The following is a 27,886-nucleotide window of genomic DNA, read 5'->3' as shown; positions in this document are numbered from 1 at the left end:
ATTTATTTAATTTGTGATTAGTAGACAGACATCCACATTAGAGCAAGTCCAAGAGATGCCCTATCTCATGTCCTAAGTTATCATTTAGGACATTTGATGGAAAAAGTTACTCCAACAATGTCCTAGTGATGCCTTATATCACTAGGACAACATGCTCAAGCCTTATTTTTGAGGCATCTCTCTCCTTGCCCTATAACATATTTTATTATAAAATCTCATCAACACTCATTTTCTCTCTCCATTTTTATATTATGCTTTAGTGATGAAAGAGAGTTTTTAATAATAAAATATTAAACATCTTGTAAGAATAAGGCACATTGTTGGAGTTCAAGTGGGTAAAATATGTCCTAAAATACTAGAACATGATATTTTATATTATATTTAGGGCATTAACTAAGACACTCTTGGACTTGCTCTTAATCGTTGTTTTAGCGGTCCCTCCCCCTCCCCTTGATTACATAAAAACTATTTCACCCCGTTGAAAAGATCCAAGACCGGGGTTAGGGTTTTCACCTTCCATACAATGGCCGGTGGAGAGCAGACCCACACGATCAAGTACGTGGAGTTTTTAGGAGAGACTAGGCCAATTATTCTTCAAAACCTTGCTGGGTCGTGTCCTCTTCGAGAAGGGAGTTCAATTTGAGTCCACTTGCTGAAAACATATCTCAGAAGAAATTACTTGATATGGTTGCTCACAAGTTGAATAGTGTTACTGTAAGTGCTCCTTGCCTCCTCCATGTATGTTACTTAAATCAACCTTAGGTTTAATTACTTAAATCAACCTTAGGGTTTAAATCAAGACAATGTGGGTTTTGCCCTTCCCTTTTTTTTTTTTATATGCAGAACAACCCTCAACACAACTCTGCTCATGTCATCTCTCGTCTTGCCACTGGGATTGATGTCAATATAAAATTTAAAGGGTACAGTTTCCCTTTTGTATATAAGGCCTCACAGGGTGTAATTTGATTTCAGTTTTTTAACATTCTGTAATTGATTTTTGGAGCAGTATTACTGAATTTGAGTTGACAACGGAGCGTGTTTTGTTTGATTTGTTAAATATACCACTTTACCATGGGTGGATAGTTGATCCTCAGGTATGAACTTTATGATTACTATTTGAAGCAGTTAGTATTTGCTATTTATAAGTTTTGGACTGCTTATTTACTCAACTCAATCTCAATTACATATAGTATGTAAATCCTTCTTTTGATAAATTACATACAACCTCCTTTGATTTTCACATGATAGATAGACCTATATCACCACCTTTATTCGGCAAACTAGTTAACTTTCTAGGATGGGTTTATTATCTTTTTTTCCTGACTTGGCTTGATGGTGTTGTCGGCCTTAAGTAAACGGGAACTAGTTAACTCTTTGGTGCATAATTTGGCAGGATAGTAAAACTTACAATGCACTTGGATCCAAATCTTACAACACTATACTGGGGGATCTTGTTGGCCTTGAAACTGGATTTGTGGGAATTGAAGACGAGAAAAGGCCCGAAGAAGATTCTGTCACAACAGGTTTTTCTTTCCAACTTAATTTCATATTGGATTTGCAACTTTGAGAGGTTCTTGAAACAAATCATTATCAATGGGCTTCAAATTGAATTTCTGCTGTTATGTTTTAACCTTCGACGTTCACATGTCTCTATAATCTCCTTGCACATTACAGATATATGTGTTTGTGCATTATGGCTTTGCCTTCTGTTTTTATGTCATAGTAAACCTGCATATTTTATCAGGGTGACTTGTGTGCTATTCCTTTTTGTCTGTACCTCTAACTTGTCGTGATTAATATTAATAAGCACCACTTTTGTGTGTAAAACTGTAAATTATATACATTCTTACAGGTAGTTAATGGTGTACACCTACAATATCATCTAAAGGTAATAATTTTGAAAATTGAAATATTATGCACATTACTAGCTTATAACCCGTGCAATGCAATGGTGAGTTATATTATTTGTGATTTTATTGTATATATTTTAAATTTAATTGATTTTATTGTGAAAATAAAATTATGATAGAATAATGTGGGTAAATAATTTTTTTATTTAATACTTGAATAAATTCTTAATTGTTAAGACAGTCAAATGAATAATAAAAAATTAGGTCGAAGATATATATTCTAATAAGAATGTCTAAATATAATTATTTTTCTTTTAACACGTTATAATTTAAGAAGACTTGTAAGTACATATATCGACCAACCAATCAAAATTTTAATATTTCGTCTTTAATAATATATTATAAAACATGTTATAAATTAAATAGACCTGAATACCAACCTATCATAGTAACCTAATTTTTAATATTTTAACTTAATAGGTAATAAAAAATATATTAGAACATGTTATAAATTAAGGAGGTTCGTACGGTCGAATACCAACCTACTGACCAAACTCGAGTGATCGTTCAAACTTTTCATATTTCGTCTTTAATAATATCATAATATATATATATATATATATATATATATATATATATATATATACTCCCTCCGTCCCTCCCACTTCTTATCGAATGGGTTGGGCACGGAGGTTAAGAAATATGTATAAAGTAGTGGAAAAGAGGAAGAAAAGTGGGTGAAGTGGTGGGACCCACTGATTTTTAATGTATAAAAAGGAGATAGTGGAGGAAAAGTAGTGTGAAAAGGAAATAAAAGTGGTGAAGTGGCGGGACCCATTGACTATTTTTGGTAAGTTTTGAAATGTAAAGAATTGGATGGGACATCCCAAAAAGGAAAGTGATAAGAAATGGTTGGGACAGAGGGAGTATATATATAGGGTTGCACTCCAGACAGAACACTTTAAAAACAAAACGAAACAGAACACCCTATTTTTATCTATTTACATAGCACATATGGTATGCAAATTGATCGTTGGGAGATGGATAAAAATTCAGTGAAGTCAGATTTTAAAAAACCTCACTGATTAACGGGAAAAATCAAATGAAAAACATAGGGAATCATGCATGTGAGGGTGCCCCTGGCGGGGACCACTAGATTTGATTAAAATGTGTTATGTGTTCGGGTGTTCTGTGTTGTTCTTTTTTTAAGAGTGTTCTTTTTTGAGTAATGCCCTATATATATATATATATATATATATATATAATATCACTTTTAAAGTGAGGCCCATATAGTATTTAAAAACAATGTTATTGTAATTTGGTCAAAAAATATCATCGATCGATTATTTATTAATAATTATATTTAATAAGATTATATATTTTTATATATATGTTGCCCGTATTATTTTTAGAAGATCAATTTTTTAGTTAAAAAAAATTAAAAGATAATGTGTTTTAGTTAAAAAGGATATTCAATATGTTGTTCAATGTTATTTTTAGAAGATTGAGTTTTTTTAGTTAAAATATATAAAAAGGTTATATGTTTTAGTTAAATAGGATAATTGAGTATACAGAAAATGTGATAATCCGGAATTCTATGCAATTATTTATTTTTTTTAATTAAATTCCCAGTCCAGTGAAATATCGAGAATTTTATTATTTAAAATATTATGTGGATAATATTTTCAGGTGTAGTTTGAAAAGCTATTGCAGTTATGTGATTTAACTGTGGTTAATGTTAAATGTGCTTCTTATTTGGTTATTTTATTGGTGTCAGCAGTTAGTTTAGAATTTTGATTTATTATATCCTTTTTAAATCAAAATTATCCTTTGATTTCCAAATCAAAGTTTGTTTTATTTGAGCCTAATGATTTTATCTGATTTAAATTATTGAAATATTCAAACACTAGTATTTCTATATTTCTGTCGGATTCAGAAATATTTGGAAGTTGCAAATGATTATTTTAATTATTTGTAAATTAAAAATGATTTTGAGAATTAGTTTTAAAAATAGAGGGAGGCTGTAGAAATATTATTTTTACAGATATTCTGTCTTTGTAAGTATGTATTATCTGCGGTGGCGCAAAGGGGCGTCAAGGCAGTGAAAAGTTCAGGAGGGGAGGAAGAGTATGTCGGGGTTTGAAATAGTAATCACGGGGTTGAGTTGTTCCTAGCGGTGGTGGAGTTAACGATGAGGTGGGTTAAAAAGTTGTGGCTCGAGATATTCCGCACAGCTTCTGCCAAGGTTTTGCACAGGTAATTCGGGGAATTTAATAACTGATTTTGCTGAAAGTTTCTTAATGAAAGTTGTTCTATATGATCTCAAGAATATGCATACCAAAAATCATATCCCTTGAATATATGAGCAGAGAGTTATGATTATTTTAGTGAAAGAGCGCAGAGCAGAAATTCTGTGACTCTATTTTGAGTTTGCAAGGTTCGTTTTTGAAGATAGAAATTGAGGATAAATTCATTATTTTTATGGTAGATTGATATGATATTCAGGAAGATTCTGTAGAAATATGGTACTGAAATATTTATTTTTCAATTTATGAAAAATGTTTGAGCAAGGTATGTGCAGTAGAGTTGTAAGAAATTAATCTTTAATTGTTAAGTAGCTAACTGTTGTTGAGATCAAATCAGTGTATATATGTGAATTATGAATAATGGTAAAATGATTATTGAAGTTTATGTTAATTATGTGATTTAAGTTAATTGAGGGTTCTTTGATTATCAACTTTTCACTTGAAAAGGCAGAAGTAGATTTAGTGATTGGTGAGTTGGATACTTGAATAAACAAGATTATACGATCAGGTATTAAAGCTTTCGGTTTGAGATTATGTGTACTAGTGTGATGGTTGCTTATATGTACATATATAGGTGTTGTACGTGCTAACTAAGTATGATTTTGATAAATTGAAATAATTAAAAAGTTTTGGAGCTTGCTATATAGTCAAGTTTAAATTTATAGTTAGTTGTGGTGTTACTGTAGTTTAAAACAGGTGGATAGTCCGATAAATAGAGGAGATACCGTCGAATTTTCATTAGAAATTAAGTGTGTTTTATTTATAATGGATATTTGATAATTAATAGATTATGGTTGGATTGGAACACATGCTATGCTGATTATTTCCGGATTATGATATTTGCCTGACGGATCCAACATGTACAGAGTATTATTTGAATATTTATGTAAATTCATATATATTTTTTTATATATTACATATAGAGATATGCGAAGGGTAGTTTTTGGCGGATTATAATAGTATTCAGAATTAGTTTATCCGTCTGATTCAACGGCACGGCTGAAGTATTATTCTATTATCGTATAGGGCTGATCGAGACGTGTAATTTCAATGGCTTTTAAATGTTATTGAAAAGTGTTGCAAGTCGAATTAAAAATAACTGATAAAACAATGTTGTGCTATGGACGCTCTATGAAAGTTGTCAAGCAGAAGGAAACAGTTGTGCAATAGATAGTACTATTGAAAATCGGAGTGATGAGCAGGAGTTAAGGCAAGTACTTCTATTCCCAACTTATAATTATTGCAAGTATTTTTATTCTCAACCCGTATTTACTGTCAGTAATTATACTTTGCTTATATCTTGAAAAGGCATGTGTTTTATCATTCTCATGTGGATATCTATTGTTGATAGTAGTGGTAGAGGTACATTCTGATTGTGGTTTAATCAGTTATTTGGAATGGATACTTGAGTTCTTTCACAGTTTAGAATTATTATTGACTCTACAGTAGTCTTGTTGTAATATTATAATGTAAGTCTGACAATTTGTCCTCTACTTAAGCCTAAGATAGCTCGTGGATCCCATTGAGTTACATGGTGGTGATTTGAAATAAGAAAAGAAGAGTTTTAGAATATATGTGAAGTTTTAAGGGAGGTAAATATATTTAGTGAAGGGGCTAGTGAATAGCCGGGGCTAGTGAATAGCCAAACCAGAAAGGCCAGCAAGATGCCTATTGTGTACACCAATAATTGCCACCGGGAGGACTTTAAGTCCGGGGCCCGGGGCACCAATAATTGCCACCGGGAGGACTTTAAGTCCGGGGCCCGGGGCACCAATAATTGTCACCGGGGGGACTTTAAGTCCGGGGCCCGGGGCACCAATAATTGTCACCGGGAGGACGTTATGTCCAGGGCCCGGGGCACCAATAATTGTCACCGGGAGGACGTTATGTCCGGGGCCCGGGATATGGATTCTATTGTCTTGGGAACTGTGAAAGTCCATTACCCTATTTAAATAAACATCTTTATGAAGATGGTGTTCTAATGGATAGACAGTTTAATGAGATAGATTTGAAAGTTTTGTAAAAGGTTGGCGTAAGAGGCTAGCGAGCCTAGTCCAGCTGTTGAGGCCAATTAGATGCCTAGTGGGTACCCTAGTGTCGTTATCGGTGGGACTTAGATCCAGTGCCCGGAACGATCCGTCGTCGGTGGGACTTAGATCCAGTGCCCGAGACGGAGGACTTTACGTGGCTGATCACCCGTATAGTCAATAAATTATGCAAATGCATTGAATTGTTGATTACTTTCAGAAAAATATTATTCATATGAAAGAACAGTTTAAAGGAAGTGAATTTGAAAGTTTCTATGGAAGATAGTTGGGAATATGAGAAAAGTAATTGATTCTATTTAAAGCAAAAATGCCCTTTCGATTTTAGCATATTGATCACTTTAAAGTGTTGCATATCATCTGGCTCTCACACGTATAAATTTATGTGTTCGAGGGAACTTTGAATTATAGAAATTGTTTACAGGAGTATTTACTTTTACTTCAAGGCCTTTCGATTGTACCTCTTGTCTTATATATATATATACTTGCTGAGCATTATTGCTAACTCTTGCTTTTATTTCTAACCCTTTTCAGATAGGAATTGGGATGATCACCTGTATGAGCTGTGCGTAAGAGTAATGCTAGGCGAGATTGTCAGGGGTTTAAGTTTCAGCTTGATGTTCAGGTCGTGCATCTAGGGAGATGTCCACGAGAATAATTCTGGTTAGAATTGTTCCACTTCAGTTGAGTTGTATAGTAGATTAATTTAATTGGTTTCCAGCTATTCTTCTCATCGAAGTCTACCTGGTAATGTAGTTTAAGCTGTAATAAGATTTAATAGCGGATTCTGATTTCAATGCTGTAACCTATTTGCGATCCTGTTTTAGGGGGTCAAAGTGATTTTGATTTAAATCTTTTTTTTTATGTCCAGATTTTTTTTAAATATATGTTTTACCTTCTATTACAAATACAGGTGTTAAATGATTTTTGTCTTAGTGGCCCCAAATCCAGACCCCCTGATTTGAGGGATGTCACAGAAAAGGCTCATAATTTGGCTCAAGTACCGACTGACCGACCAAACTTTTAATGTTTGGGCTTTAATAGTATAGTATAGTATATAGATGTGTCCTAGAGAGGCTCGTATAAAAGGGGATTCAGATATTGCTATAGTCTTATAAATAATAGATCTTAACATCTAATGGAATCAAATTCTAATCTATATATTTGTTCTTCTAAGAAGAAAGTTCATTTATCTGCGTCTCACATTATCTCTCATGAGTCTTAGTTGTTATCCTCTGGCAGGAGAACTGAAGAGTTATGATATTGTGTTTTGTGTATAGGCCTTCGGGATTCTACTCCTGGATAAATAATCAAATAGTAGAATCTTGATTGAATTTTGTTTTTCCGAATTCTTGCTGACTGAGATTTGTAGTGATACATAGTTACATACTACATGTAAGTTCACATGATCGAAGTTCTACCCTAGAAATATAACTTTTTTCCCTCTTCAGCTCCACAGGAGCTTGTTCCCCAGTTTATGTAGAGTGAAAAGAAAATGAGAGGAAATAATGTGAGATAAGAAAGACTAAAGAAGCTAACTATACATTCTTTCTTGTGTTCCTGAGGTTTCTAGGGAAGGAAGAAAACCTTGGGATATGATAGGTGGTTAAGTCCAGAAACACATTGTAGATATTCGGGATCATTGTTCTCTTGTTTTTTAAAGTTCTTTGTTTCTCCTAAGCTATTTTCTCTTGAATAATCTATTTCATCTTCTGAGGAATATGTGATCACCATCATGTAGCAAGTTTTCAGACAGTTTGTATTTTCATGTCGAGTGGTACTCCCAGGAAATATGTGGCAACATACATATTAAAGTTTAATAGTTTTTCGATAGATTGTTTTTGTTCTCAATAAATAAAATAATGATACAAGTGCAATGCTTTTATTGCAGGAAAACTGATAAAAAATTTCCTAGCAACAACTACTAGTCAATTGACCGTACATGGGTATGTTGATTTCGACTTTGTCTGTGTCTGCACTATGTATTATGTAAATGATGGATCAGCTGAGGTATTTGATTATTGTATGCTGAACTTTTCTGCAGCCTGGTCTGTTTGCGAAAGGAATTAAAAGAACTCGAGCTCTGTGTACTTTTTCGGAATAATCACTTGAGCACCATGTTCAAGGTCAGTGCTGCATGTCTGCATGTTAGCTTCAATAACATTAGTTGTTGGTGAATTTTTAGAAATAACTAAAAAAGAGCTTATAGGGTTCAGTTCTTTTGATATATGCTAATTGCAAATTTTTTTGACAGTTCGGTGGTCAGCTATATCTTTTAGTGACAGAAGAAGGTTATAAAGACCATCCTAATGTTGTATGGGAGATGTTAAATGAGGTATGTTTTCCCTCTTCATGAATTATTGATGTTATGCATTCACAACTCTGTATTCAAAGTTTCATCAATAAACTAAGATTGATCTTAATCGTTTTTCAGGTAAACGGGAATACACCGTTCATGACCGGGAACTTTAAGGAATTTAGGGCAGAATGTGATTATGTGAGTAACACTTGTGTTGAAGAGAACTTCTGGACTGCGGTACTTTCTTCTTCCCTCCAGATCAACTTGAAATTCAGGTTTTTTGCTAACTTTGTTAATGACTTGTTTTGGCTAATATTTTACAGGAGTATCTTGCTAGTACTAATGATGCTGCGCATGATAATTCCAGTTTCAAGTAAGCATCCTACCTTATCCTTGCATAACTTTACTTTTTCATAATTTGATTGATTTATGTTACTTTTTCATAATTCTGCTATATAGACATACATATTAGATATTATGTAGATATATTTTGATTGGTTTTAAGGATAATTACATTTATGTAAGGATTAGTTTTTTTGATTGAAAATGAATAAAATAGCTTTTCTTTGTTTAATTTTGGGACTTCTTTTAATGAGTGTGATGTTTAAATAGCACACTGTTATAATTTTAAACACTCGAAGATGCATATATCAGAAAAATGAGGAATATTCACTTTGCAATTGTATTGATTATTGGCAAAAGCAAAGGCTTATATCAGAAAAATGATGATTAACTTATCAAGGCAAAGGAACAAGACCAATTTGCATATGCATATGCATAGCTTCAACAATATCAATCCTTGTTCTACTAATCATAATCATTGTAATCCTAGCTTTCACAGTCTACAAAGCCAAGCGCCCCGTCATCACCATATCTTCAGTCCCACTCAACGACTTGGATTTCGACATCGACTTGCCCCTCAAACTCCACCTCAATCTCAGTCTGGACGTTGATCTAACAGTAATAACCCCAACAAAGTCGCGTTTCGATACACCAATACCTCATCAACACTCAAATTCGAGGACAATGTGTGGGTGTTTGGTAACCAGAAGCAGCGAAGCTGCTTCTGGCTTCTGCTTCTTTTGACCCGTTTGTGTAAAGAAGCAGAAGCACTTTTAAGAAGCTGGAAATGCTAGCTTCTCTCTCACAGCTTATGCTTCTTTTCCAAACACTTTATCCACTTCTTTACTTCTCACTTATAATCTACTTCTTTACTTTAAACAAAGAAGCACTTTTTTTAAGCTTGCCCAAACGGCCCCTGTGATTGGCGAGGCTCCACTCCCTGGTGGGAAGATTAAGGCCAGTGGATATACACCCATGAATTTAAAGCTTACCTAGAAAGCAGGGGTGTGGCACTCAGATGGTGCACTGCACACCTGGTGCGCCAGTGAGGCAGCATACGCACGGAGTGCCAGGCGGAGCTACAACAAAGGCTGTGGTGGGCTCTAGCCCAGGACATAACAAAAAATATTCAATAAATTTCTATTATGTAGCCCAAGTATTTTGAAGTTAGCCCAGGACAAATTTGCCCAAGCTGAATATATTTTTTATGCAAAACATTAAGAAACGGAGTAAGAAACATAAAATCACACTTTTATTATGTAGCCCAAGTATTTTGAAGTTAGCCCAGGACAAATTTGCCCAAGCTGAATATATTTTTTATGCAAAACATTAAGAAACGGAGTAAACAAACATAAAATCACACTTTTACTTAGGTTTTCAAGCAGAGAAAAGAACAAGCTGGGAAGAGAATATTAAAGATTCAGAGGTAATTAACAACAAAATCATATTATTTTTTTCTTAATTTATAATTTATATTCTTGTATTCAGAAACAAGTTAAAGGTCACAGAAGCAAGCACATAGATTTCAATACTCATAGTTTGAAAAGTTTAGTTGTGAGATAAATTTTTATTGCTACCGTGGTATTGTTAGCTTACATAATCAAGTTAGTAAAAAAAATTTCAAAAATCAGCCTAGGTGAAATTTATTTCCTGGCTCAGTCCTTGGCCACCTGGCGTGTCGCCGTATTTCTTTAACAGTATTCGTGGGGGTGCGGAATAAGGGGTGTGGGAGGGGTACTTTTGATAATTTTTTTGGTCTCCGTCACCACCATCGGCTAGCTTTCTTCTTTTGCCATCTCCATTCTTTCTTTGGAGAATTGCATATCGTAACTTATGTTGTGCCGGCTACGTAGCCATTCAAGAATTGGGGCCTCACAATCACTAGCCAATATGCTTTTCTCGTATATCCCTGTGTATAGTATGTCTTATGTATATGTGTTTACATGTTACCTACTGTATGTATATATGTGAATGTGAATTATTGATTTTTTGACTTTATGCATCTCAGTTGTCTGGGAAGAAGCAAAAAGTAATACTCCATCCATCCTAAATTAGATGAGCTAGTTGACTTTGGGCACGCAAGTTAAGGTGTATTGATCATCTATTTCTGAAATTTATTTTTAAAAATTTTCTTTTGTAAATAGAACTTTCATATTTAAATTTTAATTTACAAAAATAAAAATTTAAAAATAAATTATCTAGCTATGCGGTCAATGAGCTTTAAAGTGTGTGTCCAAAGTCAACGAGCGCATCTAATTTGGGATGGAGGGAGTAGTACATGTCGAATGGGAGTAGACAGTCACATGGACAACACGCATTCCTAGTTAGAATATTATTATTATTATAACAAACTGAATGGTTACCTCGAAAAGAAGTAATAAACAATTTAATAGACATAAGATGAACAGGAATAGGTGATATCTTTTATAATAATGTTACCCCGAGCAACTAGATTTGAGAATTTAAACAAAATATGTTTAAATAAAAATATTAGTATTTTACGTGAAAAAATTTATTAATTAAAAAAATATTATATATATATATATATATTAAAATATTATTTTATTTACCGTATCTCGCCGCACCCGTATCCCCATATTTTCAAATTTCACAAATTTACGTATCCCCGCACCCGCACCAATGCTTCATAGACGCTTAGTGTTACGGCGGACAGGCTTTTAGGTAGTTCCGATGTTTATTCTGATGTGTTTCGGTCCTGGACGCATCCGTTGTCTACCTTTACCAGGATTAAAGGCACTGTGCAGATCTTGCATTTGTTTAATATTCATGTTGGTCCTGGACGCATCCGTTGTCTACCTTTACCAGGATTAAAGGCACTGTGCAGATCTTGCATTTGTTTAATATTCATGTTGTTTCTTTTAGTACTTGCAATATTTGAAATTAGCATAAGCAGGAGTATTCAGAATCAGACTTGTCAGTCCAAGACCAAATTATAGTCACCTAGTCTTTGCTATTGTTTTCTATGTAATCTCTGTTTACTTCTCTTTGATTATATTTACATGATTATTGTTTGTTCCCCCTTAATTTATGATCTTACATAACATTTATATTCATCCTTTTCCTGTTACAAATATTGGGGGTATCTGGATTGGAACTCTTAGCTGTCATGTTACCATAGATAAATAATTGTAAGGCGTGTAGGAAAGAAACAACAAGTAGCAGACCGTTAATTTGTTGTGTATTCATAGGCAATGCGCTTGGGACAGGATTAAAGTAAGTGGTCTACTTCAAGTAAATGTAGCCTTTGATTTCAGAATTTCCCAGATTATTATGCGATCCTAAACTAATACTCTATTGTTATCAGTGACATTTAAATTATTACTGTTACTTGCTAAGAATATTAGATATACTGTAGTAGGTTTTGAATGATTTTGTGTTGGTTTGTAATTAGTACAATGTTTTTTAGTTCTAAAACCTAACAGCTCAATTTGTCAAAGTTGTGTTTACTTATCTGTCAATTTAATATGCTTGTTACTCAAAGTCATCTTTTATCAAACTTTAACTTGTCGCCATCACTTTCCACCCTTTTTTTTTCTCACTAAATTCGACAGAGAACGTGTTTTCCCTTATACTTCTCTTGTTTTGTTACAGTAGTAGTACCTATGCAGGCCTTTAAGATAGTTGCCGGGATCATAATTATAGTGATGTAGCTCTGATTTCTTGAAATTTGCAATTTGACGGGTATTATGTTTGTCTTCATTCTCTGTTTCTCAGATGAACTGTACCCTCAAATTTAGGGGAATGAAATTGTCTGTGCCTATGTGTAGGTCCAACTGTTTCTACTTAAGCTTAATTTTTGGTAGATGAAGTTGTAGTCTTTAAGAGGTGTTGTGTACTTCTGTCTTTTCCCTAGCACAGTCTTCTGCACATGCATTGTAACTATAGTATTTGTCTTCTTCATCCTGGTCATATAAATTCCATTTGTTAACCCCAACATGGATATGGTCGATTTTAGTCACACTGTTGAGATAACTAACTTTCTGCATCAGAATGGATGAAAGAGTCCCTCTCCATAAATCTGCAACTATCCCTAGAAGCATCGTCCTCCATCAGGACCATAAACAGTATAAACTATGGTACCACTCTCAGTATTGAAACCCTGTACCTGCTGAAGCTGACATCTTGATTCACTCTCCCAACACAAAGAATCGGCCCCATCACAAATTGAGTGTCGTGCTTGTTCATGACTAATGTCAAGCCTTTGCCTTGATAAGTTAATCATCATTTTCCTAATATATGCATCTTGATAACTTAATAGTTTAGCTGTCCCTTATTAGAGTTCCAGGGTTCAAAGTGAATACTACTCCAGAAAAATATTTCATATGAATGCCTAACTCATCTAGGTGCTGTGTAATTCGCCATACCTATTAAATATTTAAATCAATGCAATGGGAGTGCCTTTCATTTTTAACCTCCTTTCTGCCCATGTGACATCTTAACAACTATCGCAGCATCACAGTTTTTCGTGATTTGTGAGTTTGTGAGCTCTATAATGCATTTCTTAGGTTAAACCCAACCTTTCTTAGTTGACATATTGAGTGTGATTGGTGGTTTATTTGTTGTGACAGTTCTGATATGCAATTGTCAAGGGATCTGCAAGAAAAGGAATTTAAGCAGCCAAATGTTTATTTTGGTTCAGGGTTGGTTAGAGGTCCTCAGGTGAGTTTTACAGGTCCTGGATATGCTTTAAGAATGTTTTAATATTTTTAACTATTAAGGATATGTGCTGTGGGAATACAAGATTAATCTTAAATTCGCTTATTAATTAATCTTATAATGTCATCTTCTTATTGTTGCATGATTTCCCCCCCTTTTGCCAGGCTCTCGTAGCAATGGGGCCAAAAAAGAAAAAGGAACAGACACGCATTCAGGATTTGATAGCTACAGTTAAGGAATCAGATGAAGAGTTCCGAGCTTTTGCAGTAACTATTCCTACAAGAGAAGAGATGATTCAGGAAAATTTTCCCCTGACTGATTGGAAACCTCCGACTCTTTCATGGTGTTGCAAAAATATTAATAGAATCCGTCATGCGGAAGAAAAGTTGGATGCTGGAGAAAAGGGCATGGAATGGGTACATGCTTGGAGCAATTTGTACTGGAAGGGAGAAGTGAAACCTGGGAGCGAAGCTTTTGTTGATCATCCCGAGGAAGATCAAAAGAAATTATTAAGACAAATGTTGGATGACATAAATGACTCAAAGACAAGAATTTCTTATAAAAAGTGGAAGTTTGCCTTGATGAAGAAGAGTGAAAAGGATCCTTCTCGATTTAGGTTGGAGAGACGAGAAGAGGAGGGTGCTAATAGTGCTGAAGTGAAAGTGAAAGCGGTTGAAGTGGAAGCGGACATCCCCGCTGAAAAGAAAGTGGAAGCGGCTGAAAAGGAAGTTGAAAAGAAAGTGGAAGCGGCTGAAAATGAAGTGAACATACCTGCTGAAAAGGAAGTGGACATTCCTGGATTAAATGTTGTTACTGTTGATGAAGTTGGCGACCACCCGGTAGAGTTGTTGGACTTGCGCAAGTACATAAAGAATGGAGCTTCTACTCCGACTGCAGGCTCCCTTACATTTATAACCAGTCTGAACGTAAAGTTTTCAAAACTAACCAGCCTACGTTCAACTTTTCAAAACTAACCAGCCTAATTCATTATAACTCTGGCGACCCCTGAAGGAGTTGTGGTGAGAGTAGTGGTCGCCCCTGCCAAGGGCGACCTGTGTGTTTTTTTTGAGAGTAACGGTCGCCCCTGGCAAGGGCGACCTGTGTTGATTTGTGGTGAGGGCATGGGTCGCCCGTGCCAAGGGCGACCCCTGTTGGTGGGTTTCCCTCCGCACACGGTCGCCCGTAGCAGGGGCGACCCACACTTAATTTAATTCGCAAATATTTTTTTATTTACCTAATTTTTTTTATTTACCTAATATTTAAAGTTTATTAATTATTTACCTAATATTTAAAGTTTTATTTACCTAATATTGAAATGTGATGCAGAGAATTATTTTTTGAAGGGTGTGCAAATAATTTTGATTGTATGGTCACATCCAAGGCCTGCACTGCAGTAGGTTTTTTAGCTTTTTATTACAAAACATTGATTTAACACTGGACAAAGCTGCCAATTTCATTGAAATCATTCAAGAATTCAATAAGCCAGCCTGTTGTTACTGCTCAAATATTCACTTTTTTGCTGAGAGGACGATTTTCTGCAAATCCATTAAGTAGAGAAAGCAATCTGCATCAACTATTCAAGCCTGTTTTCACTGCTGAAAGATGACTTCTTTTGTGAGAGGATGATTCTGCAAATCCATTATTTGGAAAAATCAAATGCATCCACTATTCATGCATGTTTTTACTGCTGAAAGAATCACTTTTTTGGTGAGAGGACGATTCTGCAAATCCATTAAGTGAAGAAAGCAAATGCATCCACTATTCAAGCACAGTGTTTTCTTTTGAATTGTGTCCTTATAATCAGCATTTTGTGTTCTTCATTATGCACCAAAACCAAATCAGAAAAACATTAAATAAACAACTTAATGGATACGTACTGACTATTTAGAGAAATAACTTAGAAATTACACATCGGGCTGAGTATTGTACAATGGACATTTCCGGCTGCGTCTGGTGTGGCCCTCTTGCTTGCATCGACCACATTTGGAGCCTGTACGGGAACTATCCATCTCCGTTCGTATTCTCACGGACTGGCCCCTTTGTCCTCGGTTTTTCCTTTTCTTTCTCAATGCCTCGTTCGGTACCACAGTTCCAAACATTCTCCATTCCACTGGTAAGTCAATATCCCAATAACCAGTTGCTGGTAATGGATAAATCATTGGCTCCCACAATTTTAACAAAGTGGAGTTGTAGTGGAATGGGCCAATCCATTGTTTCCAGTTTATGGCATTATGGTTGCAACCAGCAATCAAATGTGAACACGGCAGGCGGTGGCATGCCCATTTCCCGCAAGTACATGTACCATTAGTTATGTCAACCACCTGTGTGTTCCCTCCCTTATTCACCCCTTTCACCCTGTACCTTTGTGTCTTAACGGAGAACAAGCCAGTTCCTCGGTTAAACGTTTCCACTCTGTGCCCGTTCGCCTTGGTTGAAATCTTCTCCAACTTATTTCTCGTCCTCAGACAAAGTTCGTGACCTTCGCTCATGCTCTCCTGCACTGCGTTCCTCTCCTTGTTGACCGTCCTAACAGTTTTATAAAACTGGAACTCAAGCATCGCGGCCACCGGTAGAAAGCGAGCCACACGCACGTTGCCATTAAAGCCCTCCGTGATGTTTGTGGTGGCCTGACCGTAACGAGCGTGGCCTTTGTCATGAGAAATTGTCCATAGGGCCGGATTTATGGCCCTCAGCCACCTAAAGGCGTCTTCCGAAATATCCCCAATCTTTTTCATGTAGGCGTCGTGTTTTCTGATCTGTGGCGTATTGCCAGCGAGCCACATGTACATTTTAAGCTCCATTCCTGGGTATTTCTTGGAGAAGTTGCTCCTCACATGGTGGAGGCAGAATCTGTGAACTCCGAAAGGCGGGGTGAAACCATTGTTTTCGTCATTCATCGCAGCGAGGATCTCCGTGGCACGGTCAGAAATAATGCAAACGCCACGTCTATCTCGGCATACATGCTTCCGTAAAAGACGTAGAAACCAAGACCAGTTGTCCGTGCTCTCCTCATCAACCAAGGCAAAGCAGATGGGATATTGATGGTTGTTAGAGTCTACTCCCACCGCTACCAGCAATTTCCCATTATACTTTCCCTTAAGGAAAGTACCATCAATCATTGCTTTCAAGCACCAAAATGCCCGAACGAATGTTGATGTACCCCTATCGGTGTGATGTGGAACCACATTAACCACAACCACGCTTCCTGGATTTGTACTGGCCATGACGTTAAGGAACCGAGGGAGCTCGTTATAGGTTGTTCGCCAGTTACCATAAGTGCTCTCCATGCCGGCCATCTTCCCCCTCCATGCTTTCATGTAATTTATCAAATGGTGGTATTCATCATTAACCATTGTTATGACGTTGCTCACCTTCAACTGAGGGGTTTGGGCCACCTGTCCACAGAAAAAAGCACTAAAATTAACATGCAAATACAAAATTAAAATAGTTAGGCTTATAATCATGTAAGGGGTTGTACGACTTACGTAGGGAGCAACCAAACATCCAATCATTTTTGCAGAAATCTTTCGGTGGTCCTGCGTCGGCCTATCTAGGAGGCATGTGTGCTGCTCTGGACAATTTGTTATTTGAAAAAGCCCGTGGGTCTTCTTCTTCGCTGCCCTTAGCTTCCAGTTGCAGTCTCGAACCACACACTTTACTTTGTAGACGGACGTGCTGCTTTTCTCCACGAAGAAGTTCCGATCTGTTTTTATATGTGCCTCTTTGACAGCAGAAATAAGTATATCTTTGCTAGCAAATAGAGCTCCCTCGTTTAAATCATCAGCGGCCGGATCAAAAGCAAGTGACACAAGTGGGTCCCTATTTGAAACTACGACAGGCTCGTAATCTTGGCTTGTAAACCAGGAAGCTCTACGCTCATGCATAGTCACTGCCTGTGTTTGCATACTCGTGTTGCCTTCTAGGGCTTCGTCTGAATCAGCCTCCGAAAAATCTTCTGATTCAGCAGCCTCCTCCTGTGACAAGTTCCAATCCGAATCGTCACTGCTGCTTATGGCTCTTTCCGAGCCATACTCTTCATCTTCATCTTCGTACTCAAGTGCAAGAGTAACAACTGCACCTTTGTTCGGCATTTCACGAGGTGGTGATGGCTGTCTTCCACTCAAATCGTCCTCGTCTACAACCTCTTCAACAACAAAACGACCTGTATTACTAGAGCCGCCACCACCCCCGTAGGTGTAGCCACCCTCGAAGAAGCTACTTGACCACCCTTGCATGCTCCCGTAGTCGCTTTGGCCATAGTTCCCCCCATAATCCCCTCCAAAACTCCCGCCGTAGTTTCCACCATAATTTGCATACTCTCCTCTTGTAGCGATTTGTCCGGATTGTTGTGTAAATGGCCCTCCGTACTGTTGGCTCGGCTGAGCAATACTCTCAGCCTCAATAAACAATGCTACGTCTCCCCCCAAGTGAAATCTCGTGGGTATACTTAACATTCTACTAACATCGTCGTCTGATTTAATAGACTTAACAAAATACCCAGTAACGAGGTTAGCAACCCCGATTCTTGGATACTTGACAGTAAGCTTGACATCCCAATGATGCCTACTAATATGCATTAACTGGAAGACAATATCTCGTAATTCTTCATACGAGGTGCCCAATTTCACAAATATCATTTCTTTCGGATCTAGGGAGTAGAGAATATCGTTATCTTGTTTGATGATTTCACCTCCCCAAAAGAAATTAACGTTTACGTATCCGTCCATCTTTGATTTTGAAGTGTGTGTTTCTTTATGATTTTCGTGTTCTCCTAGGATTTTCTCACAAGGTAGATTGATAATATGAGGGAGAGTTTGAAGTGTTTGTTTTTCTGATTTGGTTTTGGTGTATAATGAAGAACACAAAATGCTGCTTATAAGGACACAATTCAAAAGAAAACACTGTGCTTGAATAGTGGATGCATTTGCTTTCTTCACTTAATGGATTTGCAGAATCGTCCTCTCACCAAAAAAGTGATTCTTTCAGCAGTAAAAACATGCATGAATAGTGGATGCATTTGATTTTTCCAAATAATGGATTTGCAGAATCGTCCTCTCACAAAAGAAGTCATCTTTCAGCAGTGAAAACAGACTTGAATAGTTGATGCAGATTGCTTTCTCTACTTAATGGATTTGCAGAAAATCGTCCTCTCAGCAAAAAAGTGAATATTTGAGCAGTAACAACAGGCTGGCTTATTGAATTCTTGAATGATTTCAATGAAATTGGCAGCTTTGTCCAGTGTTAATTAAATCAATGTTTTGTAATAAAAAGCTAAAAAACCTACTGCAGTGCAGGCCTTGGATGTGACCATACAATCAAAATTATTTGCACACCCTTCAAAAAATAATTCTCTGCATCACATTTCAATATTAGGTAAATAAAACTTTAAATATTAGGTAAATAATTAATAAACTTTAAATATTAGGTAAATAAAAAAAATTAGGTAAATAAAAAAATATTTGCGAATTAAATTAAGTGTGGGTCGCCCCTGCTACGGGCGACCGTGTGCGGAGGGAAACCCACCAACAGGGGTCGCCCTTGGCACGGGCGACCCATGCCCTCACCACAAATCAACACAGGTCGCCCTTGCCAGGGGCGACCGTTACTCTCAAAAAAAACACACAGGTCGCCCTTGGCAGGGGCGACCACTACTCTCACCACAACTCCTTCAGGGGTCGCCAGAGTTATAATGAATTAGGCTGGTTAGTTTTGAAAAGTTGAACGTAGGCTGGTTAGTTTTGAAAACTTTACGTTCAGACTGGTTATAAATGTAAGGGAGCCTGCAGTCGGAGTAGAAGCTCCATTCTTTATGTACTTGCGCAAGTCCAACAACTCTACCGGGTGGTCGCCAACTTCATCAACAGTAACAACATTTAATCCAGGAATGTCCACTTCATTTTCAGCCGCTTCCACTTTCTTTTCAACTTCCTTTTCAGCCGCTTCCACTTTCTTTTCAGCGGGGATGTCCGCTTCCACTTCAACCGCTTTCACTTTCACTTCAGCACTATTAGCACCCTCCTCTTCTCGTCTCTCCAACCTAAATCGAGAAGGATCCTTTTCACTCTTCTTCATCAAGGCAAACTTCCACTTTTTATAAGAAATTCTTGTCTTTGAGTCATTTATGTCATCCAACATTTGTCTTAATAATTTCTTTTGATCTTCCTCGGGATGATCAACAAAAGCTTCGCTCCCAGGTTTCACTTCTCCCTTCCAGTACAAATTGCTCCAAGCATGTACCCATTCCATGCCCTTTTCTCCAGCATCCAACTTTTCTTCCGCATGACGGATTCTATTAATATTTTTGCAACACCATGAAAGAGTCGGAGGTTTCCAATCAGTCAGGGGAAAATTTTCCTGAATCATCTCTTCTCTTGTAGGAATAGTTACTGCAAAAGCTCGGAACTCTTCATCTGATTCCTTAACTGTAGCTATCAAATCCTGAATGCGTGTCTGTTCCTTTTTCTTTTTTGGCCCCATTGCTACGAGAGCCTGGCAAAAGGGGGGGAAATCATGCAACAATAAGAAGATGACATTATAAGATTAATTAATAAGCGAATTTAAGATTAATCTTGTATTCCCACAGCACATATCCTTAATAGTTAAAAATATTAAAACATTCTTAAAGCATATCCAGGACCTGTAAAACTCACCTGAGGACCTCTAACCAACCCTGAACCAAAATAAACATTTGGCTGCTTAAATTCCTTTTCTTGCAGATCCCTTGACAATTGCATATCAGAACTGTCACAACAAATAAACCACCAATCACACTCAATATGTCAACTAAGAAAGGTTGGGTTTAACCTAAGAAATGCATTATAGAGCTCACAAACTCACAAATCACGAAAAACTGTGATGCTGCGATAGTTGTTAAGATGTCACATGGGCAGAAAGGAGGTTAAAAATGAAAGGCACTCCCATTGCATTGATTTAAATATTTAATAGGTATGGCGAATTACACAGCACCTAGATGAGTTAGGCATTCATATGAAATATTTTTCTGGAGTAGTATTCACTTTGAACCCTGGAACTCTAATAAGGGACAGCTAAACTATTAAGTTATCAAGATGCATATATTAGGAAAATGATGATTAACTTATCAAGGCAAAGGCTTGACATTAGTCATGAACAAGCACGACACTCAATTTGTGATGGGGCCGATTCTTTGTGTTGGGAGAGTGAATCAAGATGTCAGCTTCAGCAGGTACAGGGTTTCAATACTGAGAGTGGTACCATAGTTTATACTGTTTATGGTCCTTACAAATTGGATATTCTCTTGTCCATAAAACTGTCAATTATGGATCTTTTGTTCTTGAATTGCTAGAAACCAGGAAAGATGATAAGCATGATTATATATGATATATCTGATTTTTACCACTAATCTTTAACCATCTATGTCGTGATGTTTGTTTTACCGATGATAAAGTACTTCTAATCTATAAGATAGCTGATATAAACATTAAGGATCTGATTATTAGTGATAAAAAGACTAGATTTCAAAGTTCATGTGTGATTGCTGAACATGTGAAGCATTTTTTAAATACAAGATTACCTGACCGGTATGATGTAGCAAATCCTGAGACTACATCATGAGATTCTCGTACCATGGACTAAAGCCTATATATATGAAATATTGATGCTTAGATTGTAATAGATTAATTATTTGGTCGTCTTTTTTAGTTAAATCCTTATTATTTCTTTTTTATTATTAAAAGAATTGATAAATAAAAATATTCCATGTTAAAACATTAAAAAGACTAAATATAGTAATTTGGTGAGGCTCAAAATGTACAAACGTTGAATATAACAAAAAAGGAATTCATTAAGAAAATAAATGATATTCAAGTAAATCGGTATTGTGTTTTCGTAGCCGATTAGGAGTAGAAGAAAAGATTTACTTGTACATATACACAAGTTAATTGTTTCCTTTCTTTTCTCTCACACAAACAAACCCTAGCTCACATTACACCAAACTCATTGCTTTAATTCATTGCAACAACCAGATTGCATCGTTGTATTTCTCTGATTTCCCAAAGGTTCGTGATTACTTCTTTCTTTTACGTTAATTTCCAGTTTTTTGATTCGTAATTCATTGATTTATATGTGTTTGTGTTGTGGATTATTATTTGTCAAAATTAATATGATTATTTCTGGATTGTAATGTTTGTTTGATTAATTGTTATTTTTCTGTGTTGTTATGTTTACAATTTCTTATACTGATGTGTTTAAATTATTATTTAGATAGTTGGTGATTGTTTGATTGATTGATCAAGTGTTACGATGATTTGTCGTTATATTTGCTGGATATATTTTGTTTGATTTTGTTCAGATTTGGTATCTGTTGGTTTGGTGATTATTCTTTTAGTTGTATGTTGTCCATTTAGGTATTGGATTGTAGTGTTATTATTGAGATTTTATTATATTAAGTCGATATGTCGTGCCTTAGATATTGTTTCTATGTAAATTAATGGATATGTTGTTTTTTCAAGTTATTAGCAGTTTCCTTGGAATTGATTAAATAATTGATCTTTTTCGTACATGTTAGTTTTTACTTCTAGATAGTGGTTCTTGATGTCACGTTTTGAACATTGTGTATTATCGTGAGAAACTGATAGTAAATTTTAAATGAAATATAATTTCTCTGCTTAGTGCTTATCAATATTGTGATTTCTTATGAGTGGATTTATATTTGGAAGAGAAATTCTAACAACATGACTTTGGCAGATTTGTGAGACTCAATTCATACTCATCATGAGATTCAAACCAGGGAGCAAGGTGGAGGTGCTGAAGGAAGTGGATTCATTGACTGCATGGTGTGGCGGGGAAATTATCTCTGGTAAAGGGCATAGTTACACTGTCAGATATGATCATTATGTCCCGGAGCATGGGGAAGCTACTGATAGGGTACATGAAGAGTTTGTCAGACCTCCTCCTCCTATACAAAGAGTAGATAGTTGGGTGTCTGATGATGTTGTGGAGGTTTTTGATGATGTTATGTGGAGAACCGCCATCATATCATCCGCGCGTGGATCTTATTGTAATGTTCGGCTACTTGGATCATCTTACAAGTTCAGAGTACACATATCAAATATCCGGATTAGACAGTCTTGGAAAAATGATAAATGGCTTCTGATGGACAAGGTAATATCTATCATCAGTTTCAGCAAGTATGTCTAGAAAGTATTTAGTTCTTTATTAACACAATATGAGTAGATTGAATTTGTTTTACTGCATGATGAATGGCATGTCCTTGACTTAAAAGTTTTGTGCATGTGACCTTTAAACAAAGTATTTCATTGACGTAGTTATTGAATTTTGTTTTCTATTGGTGTTCATCATTCTAATTTGAGCTAATGTTTGCATTTTGCTTTCTATCTGGTCCTATTTTTTTGGGCAGAACTGAAATATTTCTAGCAAAAGTGTGCATTTTGATTTCTATTTAAAGTAGTACTAAATTACCTGATATCCTGATTATATCTAAGTACAAAAAATATTTTAAGTGTATCATGTATTCTGTTGGTCATTGTTGCACCATCTCTGTTTGTTGTCTAATTACCTTCCTGTTTCTGACAAAATGCAGCTTTAGTTTTTTGTTTATCTAACCTATATGTTCTCAATTTGTTTACAGGGATGGGCGAATTCTGGAGAGTTGGAATTAAGTCAACTGTCGACTTCAGATTGTTATCAGAAGATGACCTACCAGGCAGCACAAACTAATGCAGCAGTCAAAAAGCAACGAAAATTCAACCTATCAGCAGCAGCACAAAACAGCGGGGCACGGGATTCTCATATTGCATATTCTAGAACACTGAAGAGAGCATCTCCTTATTGTTCATCTCTTATTCAGGCAAATAGTGGAAATCTTAAGAAATTCAGAACTGCTGAAAAAGAAGACCGAAGGCATCCCGTGCTCCCTGTTAATGTGAATCAGGTAGATGCTGTAGCTTACCCAAGAAAAAATCTGGGTGAAACGTACATGCGTGCTTCCTTTAACAATATAACAAATGGACATAATGAATTGGATAGAGGAGAACTAAATGATGTCATTGGCTGTTCAGCTGCAAGGGACTCTGAGAGTAATGATTCTGATAGCGATATATCTTCTGTTGGTAGTTGTAGTGCTATTTCTAGAAGTCTAAATAAGTTTTCCACCCATAAGCTAGCAGTTCCATATCAAGAGACAAATAGCCTTTCTAGCGATGCAGAATCTTGTTGCAGCGGCGCGAGGGACAAGTGAAGTTGTGACGTTCCTCCAGAAGAGGTTATAGCAGAAAGTATGCATAGTTGAGAGTTACATGCTTATCGACGCACTTTAAAAGAATTATATGCTTCTGGTCCGTTAAGTTGGGAAAAAGAAGGGCTATTGACAAATCTTCGTATGACACTCCATATATCTAATGATGAGCATTTGATAGAGCTAAAGAAATTAATATCTGGTGGTACTAATAACATTTGTTAACTGTCAGTGAAAGGGTTTTTTTGTTTCTGTTGATTAGGATTGGGTTCATCTGTATTTGCAAAAAAGTGTATGAAGTAAGAGGATAGTTTATATTGCATAGCTATTGTGCCTGTTAATTTTGTGATGATATAAGATGGTAGAAATGTGAATATAGAACTTATGTACCAAGTAATAGTCTATAGCATTTACATAACGATCTTATTATATATGATATGATTTGTAATAAAGACTGGAGCTTAATAGCTTATAATGCCATTTATTCTGTTAATACATTAATCAAATTTCTCAGTTTTGTTCTTTGAAATGATATTAGAGAACATGAAAATATCTTGAGCTCAAAGTTGGAAGCTTGTGAATATATTCTTGAGGATATTATTGATGAGTACCCTGCATTTTCCAGGGCAAAAGATTTGGTGGCTTGCAAATTTTGCTTCCGGTCTTTCACAATGATGCTGGGGTATGCAAAACTATATTTGCATAACTAACCGGGGCATCTACTATCTTCAGATTGGAAACTATAGCCATCTGGTTACAGTGTGACACCTTTTATTGTTCTTCATGTTATTTCATGTCAAGGCAGCTCAATCTGTGTCAACATGCACACTGCTGAAGTAAGCTAAGCCAAATTTATGTTGTTATGATTTATGACCTTTCTTGATACTTCACTGGAGATTTGTATCTTATAATTGATTTATTGCTGCTCTATGAGATAGATCGTTTACATTGCCACATCACACATAAAATTTTACAGTTTAGGATCTTACCTTCAGTAACTAGTTTAATAAGAGTGATTATAGGATCTTACTAGTATATGTCATCAATTTATTCGGCATGGTACCTGTAGGCTGGGTGATATTCTTCAACTTGTAATAGTTCTCTGTTTGTAGCAAGAGATTGTTAGGTTAATCCATGTCACCCAACGGGAATAAAATTTTCATTTTGTTTTATTTTTTCCATCACTGAACTGATATACATAGTGTTCTCGTAGCAATATACAAATTTTTTTATGCGATGAATCATGAATATATTAATCTTGTTTGGTGTGTGTGTGAGATCAAGTGTCCGCTGTATTAGATATGTTGTGTTTTGAAGCTGTTATATATTTGTGTTCATTTTTCGTGAAAGAAATTTGCATTAGCTTTCATGTGTGCTTCTCCGAGGAGTGTAATTGTGTAAATGAATACTAAATAAAGGGATTGTAGGATAAGCTAGAGGGTACAAGTTATTGTAATAACTATGAATAGGTACGAGCAGTGTTGTGAAAATCGCGCTTAATTGCGCGATTAATCGTGCTTCGCGAGTAAGCGATGATTCCGCGAGTTGCGTATGAGCGATTTAGCGCGATTTTGAAATTGTCCAAAAATCGCGTTTAACTCACGATTACTCGCAAAAACTCGCCAAAACTCGCAATAAAAAGCGCAAAAACTCGCAAAAGTATAGGAGGATTGAAATACCCTTAGTTTAAAAAAAAAACTACTTATATCTTCATAAGTTATAAACTACTTCCTCACAACTTATTGTATATCAGCCGTCATTTTCACTCAGGTATGTCCTATCTCTCTCTGTATACTTTATCGATCTCTCTTCATCTTCACATCTCTGTTTCTCTCGACCTTCTCTCTTCATTCTTTGATATCCTGGCCTTAAATATATAGCATATATGCTAAATTTTATATACTATTTACAGTGTTTGTTAGGTGTTCGATTAAATTCTCCTTAGAAATTACTCTTTTAAAAGTTATTGATCACTTGAGCCATAGTTAAAGATGACTCGAAATGTTGATATTGGGTGGAAATTTGGGAATCCAGTTCATGTTACTAAATGTTATTGATTGATAATATGATAGGTATGTGATATTTCCACTATGTTGAAACTATTATTTTTGTTTGAAACTAATATTAGAAGTAACATTCTCGAAATTTTATAATTATATAGATAATTTCATTTTTGTCCAAAAATCGTGCGGGTAATCGCGCTTCGCGAGTTGCGCTTCAAAATTGGATCTTGCGCTTTTTTTATTTTGCGTGTTTCACAACACTGGGTACGAGCACTTGAGAGTTGTATCTGGTATAATGTGAGCACTTTAGAGGTGCTCTCTCTCTCTCTCTCCCCCCCCCCCCCCCCCTCCCGCTCTCTCTCTCCCCCCCCCCCCCCCTCTCTCCCTCTGCATGTCTACATCGAGAATTTCTGTGAACTGGCTGGATTTCCCTCCCTCCCTCCCTCCCTGGCTGAATTTGAAATAAAATGCAATTTCATGTTTTTAATTAACTCAGTCATTTAGCACAATACAAAGAATGCAGAAACATAGTTATAAGATATAAATATTGCTGAATTTGGATGATGGCTGTATGATTTCTGCCCTCCAGGCTAATTTTTTTTTCTTCAATCATAGATTATTAAAGTATAGCTGTTTTGGGCTGTACCTAAAATTGTTTTGCTATTTACGGGTGAATGGATAGTGTGATTACTGGACTCTTCATTTGGTGGGAAATTAACTGATTTTTTGCTAATCAGCATAATATGTTAATGTTAAAAACAGTTTTTCAAATAATGGGAAACTTGTTAGTCAACTTGTGACATGTTCACCTGATTCATGAAATTTTTAGTTTACTTAAAACACAGTTACGTCAATAGTACCTAAGATAGTAAAGGGAATTGTTGATCAGAATTATGCGCTACAAGTGTTATTATAAATATCATGTTTTCTTAATTTTCTTCTGATTATGCTTCCTTTATAGAAGCTTCTAATATTAAGAATATTTACATTGTTGCTCTGGCAGATCTGGGATATTGTAGTTGTAATAATATTATGAGATTCCGGTGAGGGCGAGGGCGAGCAAAGTGGAGGTGTTGATTGCATGGTGTATTGTCTGAATTTGTTTTAGCACTGAACGTTCAGAGGTACCATCCTCAAAAATGAGGTATGTCATGTGACAGAGTGCGAGTAGATCTGCTTATCGAAACCTTCTCCTGCACAGAGTATAGAGTGAGGAGTTGCATGGCTGGTGTTGTGTAAGTATTTGAAATGGTGCCAAGTTCATGGAGATTATGGTTGTTCTGCTTCACCTATATTTCAAATATATGAGGCTACAGTGGTATCATGTTTAGAGAATATCGGAAATGTGATAAGTGGTTAAAGAAGATATGAGGGTCATGAGTTTCCAAATTTTCAAAGGACCTCTGAGAACCAGGACCTTCAGCGCATTCCGTGGTCTGAAGATTAGCTTCTAGGATGGAAAAAGACAGCCATCAAAGTCCAAGCTCTTTTCTAACAATTACAAAAAGTAATACTCGACTGTGGGGGTCTAATATAGCAGCTTTGTTGACACTTGAAAGAAAGTCTCCTTTGCTGAAATTGTTAAGAAGTCAAGGTGGTTAAGAAAGAAGAATTTAGGCATTGATTACTTGCCAATTGAAATGATAAAAAGATAAATGGCTGATTCTTGTAACAATGGAACCATGAAAAGTAATGAGTTTGCTGAGAGGGAACCTTATGGTTTCATTGCTTGGTTGGGTTCACAATAACATGAGAACTACTGATTCTTGTACAAGTGCTGCATGCTCTACTTTTAGGACTAATGCTACTTTTCAGAGTCTAGATGATGGCATATTGCTCTTTTGGTGATGATGAATCTTAAATGTGGGTTGGGGGAAGATAATAGTTCCAAAATGTAGACGTTGCTTAGACTTGCATGCTTTCTTCTGCAATCTAGAAATACTGGGGAAAGGATTATTGGCAAGTGATAAGTTTGTGTATTACTCTGGCATTTCAAGCTATGAGATTCCGGAAAGCATTTCATTCAATTCATTTCTAGCAACTGCCTTATTGCTGGGGTTGGCTCTCATTCAATTCAATCGTAGTCTGTTTTGGATTGTATTGTATATATAATGTCTGATCTCTTTATCA

General features: G+C 36.1%; 2 protein-coding genes across 8 annotated transcripts; one reads left to right on the top strand and one right to left on the bottom strand.

The window, feature by feature from the left end:
* Positions 1-434: 434 nt before the first annotated feature.
* Positions 435-27,886, top strand: LOC108227995 (uncharacterized). 7 transcript variants are annotated; one of them, XR_010284668.1, is made up of 14 exons: positions 454-714; positions 844-920; positions 1,007-1,094; positions 1,394-1,523; positions 8,093-8,147; positions 8,246-8,327; positions 8,456-8,536; positions 8,636-8,737; positions 8,824-8,873; positions 20,248-20,311; positions 22,244-22,660; positions 23,148-23,793; positions 24,379-24,589; positions 26,760-27,886. XR_010284668.1 is itself a non-coding variant. In XM_064079935.1 (13 exons), exons 1-12 carry the CDS (start codon positions 685-687, stop codon positions 23,754-23,756), a joined length of 1,812 nt encoding a protein of 603 aa, XP_063936005.1. In that variant the 5' UTR covers positions 454-684; the 3' UTR covers positions 23,757-23,793; positions 24,379-24,990. The 7 variants fall into 7 exon arrangements, 3 of the variants coding, with proteins under 3 accessions (XP_017258931.1, XP_063936005.1, XP_063936006.1); XR_010284670.1 differs by lacking the exon at positions 20,248-20,311 and adding an exon at positions 13,432-13,522 and having other exon boundaries at positions 23,148-23,450; positions 24,387-24,589; XR_010284667.1 differs by lacking the exon at positions 20,248-20,311 and adding an exon at positions 13,432-13,522.
* Positions 18,772-20,716, bottom strand: LOC108227996 (uncharacterized). The gene is made up of 2 exons (XM_017403443.2): positions 20,170-20,716; positions 18,772-20,008 (listed from the first exon to the last, which is right to left on the bottom strand). The coding sequence occupies exons 1-2, from the start codon at positions 20,251-20,253 to the stop codon at positions 19,223-19,225; spliced, it is 870 nt and encodes a 289-aa protein (XP_017258932.1). The 5' UTR covers positions 20,254-20,716; the 3' UTR covers positions 18,772-19,222.

The sequence above is a fragment of the Daucus carota genome, chromosome 6 (assembly GCF_001625215.2).
Source record: "Daucus carota subsp. sativus chromosome 6, DH1 v3.0, whole genome shotgun sequence".
NCBI lineage: Eukaryota > Viridiplantae > Streptophyta > Magnoliopsida > Apiales > Apiaceae > Daucus > Daucus carota.
The sequence above is the reverse complement of the archived record's forward strand: the minus strand, read 5'-3'. Positions and strand labels throughout refer to the sequence as shown.